Source organism: Pan paniscus, chromosome 13 (genome assembly GCF_029289425.2).
Source record: "Pan paniscus chromosome 13, NHGRI_mPanPan1-v2.0_pri, whole genome shotgun sequence".
NCBI lineage: Eukaryota > Metazoa > Chordata > Mammalia > Primates > Hominidae > Pan > Pan paniscus.
In genome coordinates this window covers 23,512,716-23,532,093 of record NC_073262.2, presented here as the reverse complement: position 1 = coordinate 23,532,093, position 19,378 = coordinate 23,512,716, and the positions used below count along the sequence as shown (strand labels likewise).

Here is a 19,378-nt window from a genome sequence, read left to right as displayed (position 1 = left end):
ATGCATCTTTAGATCTTCTAGTTTTTTTTTTTTTGAGACTGAGTCTTGCTCTGTCGCCCAGGCTGGAGTGCAGTGACGCAATCTCGGCTCACTGCAACCTCTGCTTCCTGGGTTCAAGCAATTCTCTGCCTCAGCCTCCCGAGTAGCTGGGATTACAGGTGCCCACTGCCATGCCCGGGTAATTTTTGTATCTTTAGTAGAGATGGGGTTTCACCATCTTGGCCAAGATGGTCTCCATCTCCTGACCTCGTGATCTGCCTGCCATGGCCTCCCAAATTGCTGGGATTACAGGCATGAGCCACCATGCCTAGCGCCTTCTAGAATTTTTTTTTACGCAGTTGTATTTTCCATTCAGAATGATAATCTTTTTTTGTCAATTTTCATACTTTTTAAAAAAAATTTTTTTGAGACGGAGTTTTGCTCTTATCACCCAGGCTGGAGTACAATGGCGCAATCTTGGGTCACTGCAACCTCTGCCTCCCGGGTTCAAGCGATTCTCCTGCCTCAGCCTCCCAAGTAGCTGCGATTACAGGCATGTGCCACCACGCCCGGCTAATTTTGTATTTTGATTAGAGACGGGGTTTCTCCATGTTGGTCAGGCTGGTCTCAAACTCCTGACCTCAGGTGATCCACCCGCCTTGGCCTCCCAAAGTGCTGGGATTACAGGCGTGAGCCACCATGCCTGGCCACTTTTATTTTTTTTTCTTGCCAAAATTAGTTAGCTAGGACTGTAGATATAATGTTGAACAGAAATTGTACAGTGGATATTTTTGTCGTGTTCCAGTCTCAGAGAGAAAGCTTTCAGCATTTCATCATTAAGTGTGATGCTTTTTGTAGGTTTGAAAAAAATATATCCTTTATGAAGTTAAGGAAGAATCTTTCTCTTCCTAATCTGCTAAGAATTTTTAATCACGAATGCAGTGGATGTTCAATTTCTCAGATGCTTTGTATCTTTTGCGGTGATTAACATAATAAAGGGGAAAATCATGTTATTAATATGGCAAGTTACACGGAATGATTTATTGTTAAACCAGCAGCACCAGGACAGTCACTAAAATTGAATTTAAAAGAATGGATAGCTTCTAAGATAAGTATTGAAAAGTTCTTTTAGTTTTTGTATGAGAATTATTTCACTTTCTAGAAAGGTATATTTTACAGATCATAGAATTATAGGTTGGTAATTAGTAATTATCTTTCTTCACTTTGCTGATGCATTTCTTTATTGTTGGCAGTATTGGTCTTAATTTTCATCTTTTAAACAATGTAGCTAATGTATCTAGGTTTGGGTTTCTTTTTCCTTAGTGTGGTGTGATACACTGGGCTTCTTGAATCTGTGGCTTGATGTTTTTCTTCAGTTTTTGGAACATTTTCAGCCATTATCTCTTCAGGTATTGCTTCTCTCTCTCTCTCTCTCTCTCTCTTTTTTTTTTTTTCTTGGACACAGGATCTTGATCTGTCACCCAGGCTGGAGTGCAGTGACAAGATCACGGCTCACTGCAGCCTCAACCTCCTGGGCTCGAGCGATCCTCTCACCTCAGCGATCCGAGTAGCTGAGACTACAGGCTTGTGCCACCAGGCCTGGCTAATTTTTGTATTTTTTGTAGAGACAGGATTTTGCCATGTTGCTAAGGCTAGTCTCAAACTCCTGGGCTCAAGCGATCTGCCCGCCTTGACCTCTCAAATTGTTGGGATTACAGATGTGAGCCACTGTGCCCAGCCTTTTATTCTTTTTAAAGGTGTAAAATTCAGTGGTACATTCACAGAGTTATACAACCATCACCACTATCTAATTTTAGAGCATTTTTATTGCCCCATAACACAAGCTTCATAACCATCAGCTATTGTTTAAAAGTTATTTCTAATTGTAGTGAGACATACAGAACATAAAATTCACCATGTAACTAGTTTTGTGTACAATTCAGCGGCATGAAGTACATTTGAATTATGCAACCATCACCAACGTCTCTTTCCATAATGTTTTTCTCTTGTAAAACTGAAACCCTGTAGCCATTAAATAATAACTCTCATTTCTCCCTTCCACAATCCCTGGCAGCCACCAGTCTACTTTCTGTATCAGTGAATTTGACTACTCTAGGTGTTTCATGTAAGTGGAACCAGACAATAGTTGTCTTTGTGACTGGCTTACTTTATTCCACATAATGCCTTCAAGGTTCATCCATGTTGTAGTGTTTCAGAAAAGGCCTAAAGTTCCATTGTATGGGTAGACCAGTAGACTCCATTTTGTATATCCATTCATCTGTCAATCAACACTTCAGTTGTTTCCACCTTTTTACTCCTGTAGGTAATGATGCTGTGAATATGGGTTTACAACTGTCTTTGGAAACTCTGCTTTTACTTCTTTTGGGTATATGCCCAGAAGTGGAATTGCTGGAATCATATGGTAATATTATTTTTAATCTTTTTTTTTTTTTTTCAGACAGTCTCGCTCTGTCACCCAGGCTGGAGTGCAGTGGCACAATCTTGGCTCACTGCAAGCTCTGCCTCGCAGGTTCATGCCATTCTCCTGCCTCAGCCTCCCGAGTAGCTGGGACTACAGGCGCCCATCACAACGCCCGGCTAATTTTTTGTATTTTTAATAGAGACGGGGTTTCACTGTGTTAGCCAGGATGGTCTCGATCTCCTGACTTCGTGATCTGCCCACCTCGGCCTCCCAAAGTGCTGGGATTACAGGCATGAGCCACCGTGCCCAGCCCTAATCTTTTTTGAGGAACTGCTATAACCATTTTCCACAACAACTCTACCATTTTACACTTCACCAGCAGTATACAAGAGTTCCAGTTTCTCTACATCTTCACCAACACTATTTATTTTTTATTTTTTAATAAAATAGGGCTGGGTGCAGTGGCTCATGCCTGTAATCCCAGCACTCTGGGAGGCCAACACAGTCGGATTGCTTGAGTCCAGAAGTTCAAGACCAGCCTGGGCAACGTGGCAAAACCCCTCCTCTACAAAAGCTCAAAAAATTAGCTGGGTGGTGTGGTGGCATGCATCTATAGTCCCAGCTACTGGGGAGGGGGCGGGTTGCTGAGGCAGGAGGATCACTTGAAGCTGGGAGATGGAGGTTGCAGTGAGCCGAAATCACGCAACTACACTCCAGCCTGGGTGACAGAGCATGATCCTATCTCCAAAAAAAAAAAAAAAAAAAAATTCTAATGAATGTCAGCCGTTGCTTTATACCTATTGTCTCTCATTTCTTCTTTTTAAATTCCATGTAAACTTGATGTTTTCTCTCTATTCTCTCTTGCCTATTCTTTTGAATATTCCATCTTTTTGTTTCTCTTTACTTTATTCTGGATTTTTTCTGCAGACTTAGTTTCCTGCTTAGTTCTCTTCATGTATTTACAGTGCACTTAGGAAAAAGAGCCCATGCATTGAGTATTTAATTTTCTCTTGTATTATTTGTTTAACCTATGTAACTTTAAAAGTTGTCATTTCTCTACCCAAAACTTTAATCATGTGTTTTTTCTTCTTAGACATAATAAGACTTATTTAATTTAATTAATTTATTTATTGAGACAAGGTGTCTCTCTGTCACCCAGGCTGGAGTGCAGTGGCACGATCTCCACTTGCTGCAACTTCCGCCTCCCAGGCTCAAGTGATCCTCCCACCTCAGCCTCCCGAGCAGAGCAGCTGGGACCACAGGTGCATGCCACCACGCCCAGCTAATTTTTGTATTTTTTCGTAGAGGTGGCATTTCGCCACGTTGCCCAGGCTAGTCTTGAACTCCTAAGCTCAGGCAATCCGCCTGCCTCTGCCTGCCTCGGCCTCCCAAAGTGCTGGGATTACAGGCGTGAGACACCACACTCGGCCTTACTTGTTATTTTAAAGTCCGTTTGCAATTATTCTCCTATCCAGGGACCCAGAGTCCAGGTTGGTCTTTGTTTCTGCTAGTTTTCACTTTGTCCTGTGTGACTGGTTATCTTTGGTTGTGTTTCAGATGTTCTCTTTGAAAAATTGTTACAGGAATAGGCCAGGCGCAATGGCTCAACGTCAGTAATCCCAGCACTTTGGGAGCTGAGGCAGGCAGATTGCTTGAGGTCAGGAATTCAGGAACAGTCTGTCCAACATGATAAAACCCCGTCTCTACTAAAAATACAAAAATTAGCTGGGCTGATAACACATCCCAGCTACTTGGGAGGCTGAAGCACGAGAATCTCTTGAACCTGGGAGGCGGAGGTTGCAGTGAGCAGAGATCGTGCCATTGCACTCCAGCCTGGGCAACAGAGCGAGACTCCATCTCAAAAAAACAAACAACAACAACAAAAGAAAAATTTTTACAGGAATAACCCGAGGACTAGATTATTAGGATGATGTTTTCTTTATCCAGAAATGACTTGTGTTTTTATCTGCTCAGGGCTTTTGGGCACAAACAGTCTAAACTCACTTTAATCTGATGTTAGGGATTAGGATTTTTCTGGGCCACCCAGATGCTTGGAAACTGGGCTGCAGTCCCTGTGAAGGCTGTTTTATTTCCAACTCACTCTCCTCCGAAAGTCTAGCCATTTGGGTTTCCAGCACATGTGGTAGGGGGTTAACTAGGTCACCAACTTTGGAGGGCTTTGGAATCTAACCTTTGCCCTCCTAGATGACCCAAGAGGTTATTAAAAGTGATTCTCTGTGCCCTTTCCCAGTGTATAAATGGCCCCAGGGCAAAGTGAACCAGTTGTTGCAGGCTCATATCTGTAAATTTTGGTTGTCTGTGTTTCTTGACCTGGAAGTTCTTCTGTGCCTTCTTAGTTCTCTGATGCTGCAGGTGTTCTTTTGTGTCCAGCATTTTTTAGTTGTGCTCGGCAGGAGTGTTGGTCCCAGTGACCTGGTCAGCCCTCTTCTCTCTTTTACAAAAGAGTCTTTTAAAGGTTTTTAGGATAAAGAAGATGTGTTGGACCTTGAGAACTCATCTGTTCCAGTCTCATTCACATCAATACAGTAGGGTTTATTGATCACCTACCGTGTACCCAGCATTGTGCTACTTATTATGGGAATTCTGAGGAAATGCAAGATGATAGTATTCCTTACATTCAAGGAGTGTAGCTGGGGAAACAAGCACAAACGTAGATAATTAAGTAAAATGTCAGAGTCAAGGGTCACGCAGAGTTAATGGTGTTGGAAGAAAAAAATTACAACAAATTTAAAGATTTTGATTGACTTTTATTCGTGACTTTAGAATCAGGTAACACCTCATTCCATAAAACAGAATTATGTATTCCAGTGAGCCATGCAGAAGAAGTTGGTTTTATAAACCTAAGGGCTGAAGAAAGCAGAAATAGGGGGGAAAAAAAAAGTACCCTTACCACGTGCCAGGCACAGTTTACATACACACTTTATTTAATCCTCACAACAACCCACCAGTCAGCTGTTATTATTGCCCATGTTTTACAGATGAGGAGGGTTAGACACAAAGAGGTTTTTATAGTTAATTATCAGAGTGGTCTTCTGGGCAAGGACTTTTTCATGTATCCCTTTCTTCAGTAGGGAAATGGAAACCCAGGAGAAGGGCCTGAGCTGTGAAAGTGCCTGGAACTGCCTTCTGTCCTCCTGGCTGGCACCCTGGACCTCTCCTGTCCTATTTCTCTGGGGCTCAGGTGCATCTACCCACTCAGTCTTCTTCGGGAGTTTCCAGGCTCCCCAGTTCCTCTAGGCAACGCATTGAAACTTGACTGTCCGGGGCTTAGCGAGGCCTTCTCTGCTCAGACCTACCAAGTAAACTGCCATCCTGGAAAAGCTGACGTCAGCTTTCCCCCAAGTAAACAATAGTCCTCTTTACCTTAGCCTTGAACGATGTGTGAAGGGATGTTTCTGTCATGAATAACACCCCTACCTGCAACCAGTAATGCAACTGTGCAGATAAGCTTAAGATTTCACCAGACGAAAGCTAAATAACTCACTTAAGTGATGGGCTGTTCTTTTTAAAAAATAAACTTTTTTACAGAAAAATTACAAACATCTCATTATTATATCTAACATTAATGTGGTTTATTACAATTAATGAGCCAGTATTGATGTATTATTATTAACTAGAGTTCATGCTTTATTCCTATTTCCTTAGTTTCTACCTAAGGAAAAATGTCGTCTTTCTGTTGCACACTCTTTTCCAGGATACCTCATTACCTTTAGTTGTTATGTTTCCCTTGGCTCCTGTTGCTGTGACGGTTTCTCAGAGTTCTTGTTTTTGATGACCTGGACAGTTTTGAGGGGTACTGCTCAGGTGTTTTGTAGGATGCCCCTCTATTGGAATTTCTCTGATGTTTTCCTCATGTTTAGACTGGGCTTAAGGGTCTTGGGAAGGACTATCACAGAGGCAAAATGCCGTTTCCATGACATCATAGGACGTGTACTTGATGTTGACCTCCACCGTCTGGCTGAGGTTGCGTCTGTCAGTTTTCTCCGCAGGATAGTTACTCCTCCACTTCATACTGTACTCTGGAAGGAAGTCATAGTGTGAAACCTAATCCCTTTTAGCTGGAAAGTAGAGTCATTATTTTAAAGTGTTTATACCATTATTATATTATTTTTAAAAATCTGTTTACAAATTGTTCTCTTTATAAAAGTTTTTAAAATTATTTTCTTCAATATTGTCAAGTAGCCAGTTTCTTGCAAGAACATTTTATATATTGTGGGGATTATTGGGCCAATTTAGATTCCTTCAGTTTTGAAGCAGTGGATTTCAAAGCTGAATAGAAAAGTCTGCAGTTTTTGCTTTTATCAGCCGCCAGAGGCAGGCAGGCACAGGCTGTATACAAGAAATCCTAACTGTTGCCCCGTCCTGTTTGGTTGTTGTGTGAACATTGGGCAGTGCCCGGCTTTGTGTTGGAAGCGTGTTTAATGAAGTCTGACAGTGCAAAACTGCTTCATACGGAGGAAGGGTTTAATCTGACTATTGGACCATTCCACAAAAAGCTCACTATTTCACATTTCTTTTTCTTTTTTTTTTTTGAGACCGAGTCTTGCTCTGTCGCCAGGCTGGAGTGCAGTGGCCCGATATTGGCTCATTGCAACCTCCGCCTCCCAGGTTCAAGCGATTCTCCTGCCTCAGCCTCCCAAGTAGCTGGGACTACAGGTTTGCGCCACCACGCCCAGCTAATTTTTGTATTTTTAGTAGAGACGGGGTTTCACCATGTTGGCCAGGATGGTCTCTATCTCCTGAGCTCCTGATCCGCCCGCCTCGGCCTCCCCAAGTGCTGGGATTACTTTTTCTTTTTTTTTTTTTGAGATGGAGTCTCGCTGTCGCCCAGGCTGGAGTGCAGAGGTGCGATCTCTGCTCACTGCAGGCTCCACCCCCCCGGATTCACGCCATTCTCCTGCCTCAGCCTCCCGAGCAGCTGGGACTACAGGCGCCCGCCACCTCGCCCGGCTAATTTTTTGTATTTTTAGGAGAGACGGAGTTTCACTGTGTTAGCCAGGATGGTCTCGATGTCCTGACCTCGTGATCCGCCCGCCTCCGCCTCCCAAAGTGCTGGGATTACAGGCGTGAGCCACCGCGCCCGATCTGGATTACATTTTATGTGAGGTGCAAAGACCTACTGAAACTTCGTCTCCTATTGAAACTTGACCTAGACTACTGGGCTGACTCAGCATAAAGGAGTTACAGAACAGTCGATGGTCGGCGAAAAGTTAACGGGGTAAAGTTCGGTTGAAATCCTTCCGGTTTTCCCCGCAAAAACTGAAAGAACTTTCCTTACGACACTGAAACCACGGGTCTTGTGCGCCCTCTATTGGTTTAATGACGAAAGTACCAGGTTATTTACGACTTACTGCTGTTTGAATTGATTAGTCTATGAAAACGGGTTTTCATTTTTCCAAAAATTGCACCAAGGTAAAGCAAAGCTCTAGTTGATGCGGGTGTGTTGTTCAGGCGTTAGCAGTACTGCCCTCACTATGCGCTCATTGGACAGTAGCGCAACCCCAAGAAAAGGATGGTTATAGTAAAAAAGTCCCTGCGCTGCAAGCAGGAAGCGCCAATACCTGGTAGGGTTGTGGTAATTAATTCGTGAGCCTCGCCCTAGTCGGTCTGGTAGCTGGCTTACCTCCAGCCTCCACAGCTTTCGACGACACCCCAATTCTTTGTTTTCTGAGGCCCTGAAGGGTCGCAAAAGCGGCGGCTCGGTTTTACCCAGAAGACCGCGCGTCGGGCGCTCGAAAATTTGCATATGCTTTTCTCGCCGGGGCGGGGCTGGCGGGGGCGGGACCGCGGCGCGCTCTTGAACTCCACCGGCAGCTAACCCGGGTTTGGCTACGCTGTATTGCCTTTTATTTCGTTTCTCCTCACCGAGTATTTTCCATTATAGCTGTACATAGCTCTTTTTGTGGAAGATCATCCATCCTCGTGCTAATCTCTTTGGTCTTCCAGTCGGCATGCGTCTGGACTCTCGGACTGCGTCTGGGCCAGAAATGTCTAGGCGTCCCCGGAGCGGGTGGGCGGGAGCGCTGCCCCGCAGGCCGGCCGCTAACAGGCTCCCGGTGTTTCCCGCTGCAGGTGGTTCTGCTGGGCATGGACATCCTGTCCGCCCTGGTGACCCGGCTGCAGGATCGGTTCAAGGCGCAGATCGGCACAGGTGAGCTGCGGCACTTGTGGAGCGGACCCGGCCCCTTCAGACCCCCAGCCTTCCCTCGGCCTCCCCGGCTGCCAAACCCTCCCGGCAGCCACCCTGCCTCCCCTCCAGCCCCCCCTCTCTCCCTTCCGCTCCTCCCAAACAGCCAGTCCCCGCCCTCCCCCGCAGCCCCCTTAGCACTCGCAGCCTCGGCCGGCCGCCCCGCTGCCTTCCCTTCCAGCTGGACTCCCTTGGCCTCTGGGCCTGCAGGCGCCCTTACCCTCCCCCATACCTTTGTACTGGCTTCACTGTTCTCATACGGAACTTAGTAATACGTGTTCTAATATGAAATATTAGTGCCATTTTTATTTCTTATGCTAAATTAGCTGTCACTCTTTAGTGCCAACCAAGTCATATTTTACCCTGACCCCGGTCCCCTTTAATGAGAGGCAGTTTTCCTTGAGAAATCCTATAAAACCAAGCCAGTTGTATTTTTCTCCAGATGATTATGGTTGGCATGACTATTTTCACCTTGATTGTAAATGTCATTACAAATGTATAGTAAATGTTCACTCTTATTTTGAAGGGAAAACAGTATGTCAGCAAAATGAAACAAAACCCACAGATTTCATAGATTTAAATACCTCTGAATTCCTGACCTCCGGTGTTTCATGGGGGCAGTATAAACACTAAGCACCTCTATGCAACCATTTCCTTATGGACTTTCTCTATTTTACATTGGTACACATGTATTCTTTACTGTTAACTTTCCGACCAATATGCTCCTTCTGAAAAGGTCGTGAGCACCGACTGTTTACAAATTTAAAAAAAGCTTTTACTTTTAGACATTTGATATTTTAATAGTGTTCCATTTTCCTCCTAAATTAGCTGAATTATTCAGGGATATCTCATGTAGCAGAGGTTTACAAACTCTTAAAATAAGCTGATCTCTGGTCTACAGGTGCACTTGGACCACTGGTGGGAGGGTCCACCCTGGGTATGTGGGGGAAGATGGAGAGCTGGGCTCTGTCTCATGTGTGTTTGGGTGTGATGTAAAACTAAAAATACACAATAGTGATGAAACTTAAGATTTATTCATAAGTGCCCACTCCTTCCACCCCCAAACACATATGCTGGAGCCCCTCTCCTTGTGTTTTACCTAAATTTTCCTTTCTGTTGACTCTTCCTGTCAAGGTCTTCCATTTTTATCAGCTTACAAATACGTTGGGAACTGGCTGGAGGAACGTGGGGTAAGGAGGAAGACAAATAGTGTATCTGTCCATGCAAAGGATTTTGCAGACTCTTTTGGTGACTTTCATGGACTTCAGCAAGGAGAGTAGAGCTGTGAGCAAAGATGAGTGGTTTTAGAATGAGATACATCATTTAGGTCAGGGGTTTGTCTTCCCACATAATTGAGATAGCAATACTTGGTGACCACAGACCCCCAAATGGGGTTTCATTTGATCAGTTTCCATTTTGATTTTCAGTGCTGCCAAGTCTAATAGACAGACTGGGAGATGCTAAAGACTCTGTGAGGGAGCAGGACCAAACTCTGCTGCTAAAGATCATGGATCAAGCTGCTAATCCCCAGGTAGGGGCAAGAGATGTGTTTTGAGGTCAGCTGGCCAGTGCGCGTGCATGCACGTGCGAGGGTGTGTGTGTGTACTTGCACAAATGGTGTGACTCCATAGACTTAAGCTGATGTATTACAGATAAAAATTTTCACAGCATTCAATCTGTTTCCCCATGCAAAATATTTAAATAAATATGTCACAAAACTATGAGATGAGTAAATTAGTGGATTTAACATGGGGGTATTGAATAAATTAGTGAATCTAATATACTTAGTTTTAATCCATTAGACTCTTCAGCTCATTTATGTAACCGACTCTCCAATTCTCTGAAAAGAGGGAGCTGTGGTGTCTGGGGAGTCAGGAGGCCTGGCTGGAGCCCTGGCCCCTGTCTTCTAGTGAATTGGGGCTGCTGGGATGGACCAAAACACCCCTGCCTTCCCAGCTTCTACTGTCCTTTATTGGGGGGGTGATCAGAAAAAGCAGAGGCCAGTGTGAGTGTGTGATCTTTGGCAACTCACTAGCTCCTTTGGCCTTGCTTTCCTCACCCATAAAATGAGGACAGTTATACCTCTCTTTCAGGGTTCTTGGGAGAATTAAATGCAATTATGTAAATGAATGTGTTTTAAAAATTGTAATTTGATATACTTGATAACATGATAGATGTCATCATTTTCCAGTATGCTCTCGAGAGGATTAAATGTGTTGGTAGAGGATAGGACTAATTTGGCGCTCGTTAAGAGGCTTGCCTTCTATTGCTCCCTTATAAAGTGACAGCTGCAGCAGTCTTCTTTCCTCACCTGTTCTTTGTCATCTGCAGTACGTATGGGACAGAATGCTTGGAGGCTTCAAACACAAGAATTTCCGTACTCGAGAAGGCATCTGTCTCTGCCTTATAGCAACACTCAATGCGTAAGTCTGGGATGAGCCTGACATTTTTACGTGGCTGAATTTTTTAAAACTTTTTATTTTGAAATAATTATAGATTTACAGGAAGTTGCAAAGAAGTGTAGTGTGAGATCTCACGCCCCCTTTACCCACCCTTGCCCAGTGTTAGCACCTTGAATAACTATAGTACAGCATCAGTACCAGGAAGTTGAAATTGATACAATCCCTAGAACTTGCGCAGATTTCTCAGGTAAAACCACATGTGCATTTGTGTGTATATGCAACTGCACAGTCACTGCAGGGCTCCTTCATGCTGCTGTGTGTAGCTGCACCCTGACCCCTGGCAACCATGAATGTATTTGAATTTCCAGGAATCTGTTCTCCCTCCCTATGATTTTGTCATTTCAAGAATGTTATGTAAATGGAATTATACAATATGTAACCTTTTGAGTTTATCTTTTGTTCACTCAGCATAATGCCCTTGACTTTGCACCTGACATTAGATAGTTCATTTTATTGCTAAATAGAATTCCTTGGTATAGATGTGTCACAGTTGGTTAAACTAGTCACCTGTTGAAGAACATTTGGGTAATTTCCAGTTTTTGGCTTTTATGAATAAAGCTGCTATGAACATTCATGTACAAGTTTCTACATGAACATAAGTTTCCATGTCTCTTGGATCAGTGCCCAAGAGTACACTTGCTGGGTGATTTGGTAAGTTCATTTTTAGTTTAAAAGGTACTGCCAATTTTTTCCCCAGAGTTGTCCATACTGTTTTACATTCCTACCAGCAATGTCCGAATAATCTGGTTTCTTCATACCCTTGCTAGCCATTGGATGTTGTCACTTTTTTATTTTAGCCATTTTTATATGTGTATAGTAATACCTCATTGTGGTTTTAATTTGTATTTATCTAATGGCTGTTGATGGTGAACATTTTTTTCATGTGCTTATTTGTAGGAGAGGCTTTTTAAAAATTATAAATTTCAAGCCTTTTTTTCTGATTATGAAAAAAACTGTATATATCATAAAAATGTACGTAAGGAAAAAATAAAGATTACTATGATTCTGTTACCTTCAGGTAATCACTGTTAAATTTGGTGCATTTTATCCTAACCTGTAAAGTTATGTTATTTTTAAAAACAAAATTGAGATTATAATGTTTATATTACTTGTAAATTTTTTCCATCTTAATATGTTAGCCTTTTCAGTGCCATTAAATTTGGCCATATGTAGCTGAAGCTTAAGAAAAAAAAAAAAACTTCTAGCCTTTGATCACAGTAGCTCCAGTTTTAGGAATGTATGCTAAGGTAGTAGGCAGATTAACCAAGAGATTTTTATTCACAAAGGCTATTTGTCATGACAGGGATGGTGATGGTGAAAATTGTAACTCAAATGTGCCCCAGTAGGGCAGTACTTGGCTCAGATGTGCCCCAGTAGGGTAGATGCTCTGATTTGATTGCAGTCTTTTCATCCAGCGGTGTTGCCTGAATGTCTAGCTCTGCCACAGCACACGGGAGAATTAAACAAGGTCCCTCAAGTGACTCGTAGTTGGCTTAAAGTGACAGACAGTAATGCAGAGGCAGCACCTGTGAGGCAAGCGGGACCTGGGGGGCTGGAGCTCTGGCCCAGCCTTAAAGGGTTAGGGCCAGATTGGCCAGAGCCCTGGGGGACAGGACGGAGACTTATCTGGGAGAAGCCACCCTAGGTTTTGAACTCTGTGCAAAGGGGCCATCGGACACATTTACTTTGGAGCCAGTGTGGATGGGATGGAGAGAGACTTGATATGAGGTGGTGATGGGGATTGGGGAGACACGGGAAGGGCAGGTGTGGGCAGACAGGTGTCTTTCTTTCTTTCCTCAGTTCTCACTAACAAGAAAGCACTCCTTTTGTTTTCAGCTCTGGAGCACAGACTTTAACACTAAGCAAGATTGTGCCACATATATGCAACTTACTTGGAGATCCAAACAGCCAGGTGAGTGAGAAGGAAAACCCTCGGGAGAAGTCATTGCTTACAGACTGTTGAGATGCATTCTGGTGTTCCGTAGTGGGTGGGACTGGAGTCCTAATCTTCACAGAACAATGATGATTATTTAAGAGATCCAGTACCCATTAGCATTTATAAAATATTTATACATTCAAATGTATAAAATAAGTTTACATTTAAGTATAAAATTGGTAAATGTGGTGGCCAATCTGTCCTCTTCTATACACAGGGCTGAGAAATCACTAGCCTAGAAATTGATGTTATCCAGACCAGCCTCCAAGATAAGATGTCTGGCCACCACCTCTGCAGCCAAAAGGGGTGGTGCCGGGGGTGGAGGTGCAGAATCTGCTGAGGTTGGGGAGAATGATTGAAAGAGGGTCTGAGGGGAATTTTCTGAGGTGATGGGAATGTTCTACATTTTGCTTTGGGGGGTGGCTCCACTGTGTATATCATTGTGGAAACTCCTCAACTGAACCCTTAAGAACTGCAGACTTTACCTAAATTAACAAAAAGTACCACTTCCTCAGTGTGAGGGTAGGAGAGGAGCTGGCTGTCTCACCTGTGAGTTACCAGGCAATTCACAAAGTTGTACAAGTCTGGGCTGGAGAAATAGCATTGAACTCTCCTCCCAGTTCAATGCTATTTCTCAACCAGAGTCATTTTTATTATGTCATCTCATACAAACTGATAAGAATGATACTTCATTAGAAGAAGGGACAGAAAATGGAACAGTAATTTACAAGAGAAATATATATGGTCAGTGGCCTCTCTTGTGAAATCTTGGTTGATAACTGCTAAGTTACTCTCCCAGGAGGTTGTATCAGGCTGGCCTTCTACCCAACCTCCCCTGGCCTCTGGCTCCTCTGAGTCGGCACCCCTCCCCTCTTGCTCTCCAGGCCCTTTCCTTATCTTGCTCTTAGTTCCAGCAGCAGGTGTCTCTCCCTTCTCTTTGGCTGTTGTGCTGCTCCTTCCACCCCAGCCTCTCCCCTCCTCACTGCCTGTTGTCTGCTGTCTCCCTGCTTTCTTCTTCCACTCATGCCCTTTTTCAGCCTTTGTTGAAAATATATAGCATTAGGCCGGGCACGTGGTGGCTCATGCCAGTAATCCCAGCACTTTAGGAGGCCAAGGTGGATGGATCACTTGAGGCCAGGAGTTTGAGACCAGCCAGACCAACATGGTGAAACCCCATCTCTACCAAAAATACAAAAATTGGCCAGGCATGGTGGCGTTCACCTGTGATCGCAGCTACTTGGGAGCCTGAGGCACAAGAATCGCATGAACCTGGGAGGCAGAGGTTACAGTGAGCTAAGATCATGCCACTGCATTCCAGCCTGGGCAACCCAGCACGACTTTTTCTTTAAAAGAAAAAAAAAAAAAAAAAGGAAAATATATGGCATGGGAAATAAATGTTTAGACATTTTTATTTACTTAATCATACTTTATATTCAACGTTAATTTAAAAATAAATTGTACTATTTTTTAAAAAGATTCTAAGTTACCAAATAGATTATCGTTTTGTATCCTTCCTCCCTTTTGGTTTTGTTTCTGTTTTTGTTTTCCGTGGGAAAAATCCTTTATAGAGGCCGCACTCTGGGGGTTTCGCTGCCGCCACATGGAGTGCTCTAGCGGAGCAGAAAAGCCAACTTGCTGAGGTGATTCTCTCCTCATTCGGTTGCTGACTTTGGCCAGACAGGGGATGTGAATGTTCACACTGCCGGTGGAGATCTTAATATCTGGGGTGGGCAGTGGAGGGCTGGCCCCTCTAAATGCACTTCTGTGGTGGGGCGATATAAAAACACAGCCCAGACCTACGCTGTCCAGAACTACAACAAGGGACGTTGTCTAGCGTCTGCTTTGGGGAGGGGAGCACTGCATGGCTGTGCACCGCACTGCAGTCCGTCCCACAGGGTCCCCTCACTCACCCCCATTTCCCCTTCTTCCTCTTTTTCTTCCACATATATTTAGCGAGAGCTCATGCTGTGGGCCTGTCTTGTCTGTGTGGATCCTTGGGCTTTTTGGGGAAGGGGATGGAGATTACTAGCTTGATTTTGCTTCCGAGCCTCAAATTTTGCTTCTGCAACTGAGGCGGACCACATCCTCCAGAGGAAAGTGAAGGAAATGCGTCGTTGTCCTAGGGCTCTTCACTGATGAATAACCTCAGTATTTCCCCGCCCAAAAGATCATGGATTCGGTGTAGATTTTAAGAGACATTGGGAGTGGAATGTTAAGCATATTTAAAATTTTGAATGGGTACATTCTCATCCTTGAAGCTATTCAGGTAAGCCTTGGAGAATGCCCTGCTCTTCACAGGTTTTCCTTTTCTCTGAAGTTTTCTGCTAGAGGAGGTCTCACTTAAAAGTTCCCTAAAGCTTTGGTAGAAAGGAGACAGGAAGGGCCTAGTCTGTTTTTGTGTTGGGCTACTCTCTGATACTATTTTTCTCCTTTAGATCTAGGGTTAACTCGTAAGGTCTCTAGGGATTTTAACAAGATTTTCTTTATTTTAGAAGTACACAGATTAAATTTCAAATGATCAGCACAATCCCACATTCTCAAAATGTAGATTCAGTTGTTTAAGAGTTTAAGATAATGTCGAGTCTTTAACAGTTTGACATACTGTTTTAAAGTTGCCAAAAGGCAGAGTATGTTTAATATTAATACTTGAGCTACCTAACGCAATGTAAGACACCTACGTTAAAGGCATAGATCCCTGCTTTGCATGTAATAGCTGACCTTGGGGTCACTTGCATCTTGAGCCTCCGTTTCCCCTTTATAGTGGAGTCAGAGGGGTGAGGGAAGTGCCTCAACCCTCAATCCTTATGAGAGTCCTTGCAAGTGAATATTCTTAGGTGCTGGTGTGACCTGTTGGTCCAAGTAGAAGCCTCTCAGAAGGCCAAGTTACTCAGTAGTCTCCTCATCATCTGAGATGGTCATTTTCATTTGCAGAAATCATGCACCTACCATGTGCCAGTGGGTTTCTGAGAAACTCAGGTGTATGGTGCTTTAAATATATGAAAAACCTTAATTGTAGGATAGCCTTAGTGTCTTGAGATGTATTTGTGATATTGACATAGCCATACTTACACCAAACATTGGCAGCCCTGGAGTAGACTATACACATACTGCCATATACCAGACACTAGTTTCGCTACCAAAAATCAGGTGCTCCTGGACTGATTATGGGGAATAATAATAATAATACAACCGAAAAACAAAAGTAGTACATTTAAATGGATTACATCTTACTGCTGTATAAATCATAAATAGATTGTATAATTTTAAAAATAATTTATGAAGAATCAGAGAGATAGTTTTTTAAAATAAGATAGAAAATGTGAGACTTGTCTAAAATGTTTCATTAAGCCAAAAATTCAAGTTAGCACTTCCTGCCTAGTGTCTTTAATGGCAGTTATACTTTTTGTGCCAGGAAGCCCTAGGCTTTGGTCAGGAGTTTGGAGCCTATAGTGGTTTTGTGGGCTGAGTTCTAGGCCTGTGTGTCTGCTTTTGAGAAAGTTCTTATTATTTGTTTTCTTTTTTCATTTCCCCCACCTCATCCATAAGATGAAGTTGGTACTCTACGGGCAGCTTTCAGTATTCTGTAGTAGGCAGGATTTACAGCTAGAGTATTCCAAATTGAGCACTCTGAAAATAATCCATATATTCACATGTGCCTTAGGAATGTTTTGTCCGCACATATATTTGCACTCGCATGCACACACACACACACATACACAGACATACAATCAATCCATGTCTCCCTTCTGCCAGGAAGTTCTGCCACCTTCCTCCCCGATACTAACCAAGTTAATTATTCCTGCTTCTGGGGTTCTTGTGTAGCTTGCATGTGCTTTTGCTGTTGCCTTTATTTTAATTTTTTCATTAATCTTTCCTACTAGTCTCTGAACCTCTAGAGTTAAGATTATAACTTGTTCCTCTTTGCAGTTCCCGATGCCCCATAACTATTTGAATGACTTTCCCTTATTTGCCAAGTCTCAGACCAGAGAGGACACTGTTGTATCAGTGTTGTCTCTGCACTTAGACACCTGACCTAGTAGTCAGCCTCCAGCTCTTCATTTCCCTACAGCCAGTGTGCGGAGAATCCTCTCTCAGCTCTTCAGGCAGCGGCTAACAAAGACTGGATTTGGTGTTTAAAATTAACTCGGCAAGTGTTCATTTCCTTGGTGGTCTGAATGCAGTGACTCAGAGCAGGGAGGCCTTTCAGAGTGGGCCACAGGTGAACAGTGTGTGTGGGCTAGGATGCTTTTGGTTACAAGTAACTGAAAGCCCAACTCAGAATCATTAGAGCAGTGGGGAAATGTGTCATTCTGCATGACGTAGGAAGTTTCCGGGATCTGCCAGTGGCTCGGAGCCGGAGTCTTGGGCACCTCAGCCTGTGTGCATTGCCCCCTAGAGCTCTCCGCACAGGCACGGCACAGGTACAGCTGCCGCACGCACGCACGGTTGGCCTGGCAGAGAGGAGGCTGCTGCTTTGTGAGCTCCTCTTCTGTTTTCAACTTTCATATCGAAAGGTTCAAACATACACATAAGCAGTGAGAGTGCCATAAAGCGTCCCCATGTGCCATCAGCTCATTCGACAAGGCCAGTTCAGTTTTGTCTTTTTCCCCTCCTCCACCCCATTATTTTGAAGCAAAAGTTAGATTATGTTGAAGCAAATCTTAGACCACATTTATTTAACTCTTAAATATTTTAAAAGATAGACTTTTTTTCTTCAAAAATGTAACCTTAATACCATTGTCACCTCCTATGTCCCGAGAATCAGCAGTTCTCTCCTATCGTCAGATACCCAGCCAGTGTTCACTTTTCCCTGAATGTCTTTTTCCAAGAGCAGAGAAATGTTTTCTAGAAGCTTTCCCACAGATTCCCCTCCTGTTTCATTGTTGGAGAGTTGCATTCCGTGCCCCTGTGTGACCCAGCTGCTGGGAAGGGACAGAATTGTGTGATGGCTGTACACTAAGGATGTACCTCCTGAGCTGAGGGAAGCTTTTCTTCCTGGAGGTGGGGATTTCAGTACGAAGTCTGTGCTTGTTGATGAGGACAGGACAGTGGCTGTAACAGGCAGCCAGTGGTCCGAGGCATCCTAACAATAAGAATTCCCTTGACTAGATAAGAAAAGCCTGAGTTCTGCCTGAAGACTTTTGATTTCATCTTCACAGCACCTCACCTGCCCTTTTGCAGGCAGGCTGGCAGAGGGTTGTTGAGTTTGGTTCAAAGCCTAAAACATCTTGAAACATATGACCATTGCTAATTCCATGCTGTCTCCAGCTGGACAGAGCTCAGGAGGAGGGAGGAGCACCTCTGCTGCTGGCTTGACAGAGCTCCCATGCGGCCCTGCCACAGTTGCAGCCTGGGAGCCAGGGGTGGGCTCTTGGGCACAGCTGTGCTGGGGTACCCACGCTCCAAGGCACTGGCTGTGGGGCTGTGCTGGGTTCTAGGAGGACAGGGTGGATTTAGGGTCTCATCAGTTTATAGACTGCTTCCCTGTCCCCCACCCTAGGGCGGAAGCCTTCCTTTGAGTTTTTTGCTTTGCAGGAAGCCTTTATTTTGGCATCCACATTAAGGTGCAGTGCGCTGGTGAGAAGGATGTTGGCTTGCCCCCAGAGAGGTGCTCCAGCCTGCCATTCCTGATCTGTGGGCATTGGGCAGGTGACTAACCTTGCCAGCCTCTACACCCTCCAGTGTGCAGTGACTATGAGGAAGGAAGGAACAACATGGTCAGACGTTGGAGACCTTAGATTCTGTAAAGCATGCATATAAGACCTGGCAGAGCGTGCTGCATGTATGGGGCTCTTGTCTTTTTGCAGTCTTCATGGCCTGACACATTGTGGTGCCTTTCTGTGGTGAGCCTGAGGGGTCAGCAGGGAGAGGCAGTGCGAGACCAGTGAGAGCCTGTGTAGAAGCGAATAGCTGCATTGTCCTTCAGTCTCAGCTGAATGGCTTTTGTTTAAACCTCTTCTCTATTAGAGTGTCCTACTTTGCAGTACCAAAGAATATCTGTTCATCTGCAGTTCTTCAGTGAAGAATAGTTTAGACCCCTAAATGCTATCTGACCCTGTAACTTTCTAGGTCTAAGGAACGATTATTTTAGAGGATAAAGATGTTGGTTTAAAAGATAGAGATAACACTAGCCATTGTGTTGATTGCTTTATAGATACAAACTATAGGTCACAAGCTGCTGGCATAAAGCTGGTTTCAGCCTGTAGATTCGTGGGTGTGTGTATGCTTGTGCCTGCAGAATGTTTTAATTTTACATTTTGAGTTCAAATGAGTTTATATTTGGGAGACTTATATTTTTAACTTTTCTTGAAAGGGTAGAAGGTCTGGTAAAGTTGTGCTACCATTCCTCTGTGGCTGGGTGGTGCTGGCCC

The 19,378-nt window shown here is 44.0% G+C and overlaps 1 protein-coding gene and 1 non-coding gene across 5 annotated transcripts in view; one reads left to right on the top strand and one right to left on the bottom strand.

Annotated features, from left to right (window-relative positions):
• CLASP1 (cytoplasmic linker associated protein 1) overlaps positions 1 to 19,378 on the top strand; it is a 308,815-nt gene that overhangs the window by 109,034 nt on the left and 180,403 nt on the right. For all 4 annotated transcript variants that reach the window (XM_057301388.2, XM_057301390.2, XM_057301389.2 and 1 more), the window contains exons 3-6: positions 8,495 to 8,573; positions 10,037 to 10,140; positions 10,941 to 11,032; positions 12,908 to 12,983. In XM_057301388.2, the coding sequence (XP_057157371.1) occupies positions 8,495 to 8,573; positions 10,037 to 10,140; positions 10,941 to 11,032; positions 12,908 to 12,983 (351 nt within the window). The remainder of the gene's footprint in view (positions 1 to 8,494; positions 8,574 to 10,036; positions 10,141 to 10,940; positions 11,033 to 12,907; positions 12,984 to 19,378) is intronic.
• LOC112439184 (U4atac minor spliceosomal RNA) lies at positions 7,814 to 7,939 on the bottom strand. Its single transcript, XR_003027483.1, has one exon. It is a non-coding gene; the product is annotated as a U4atac minor spliceosomal RNA (small nuclear RNA).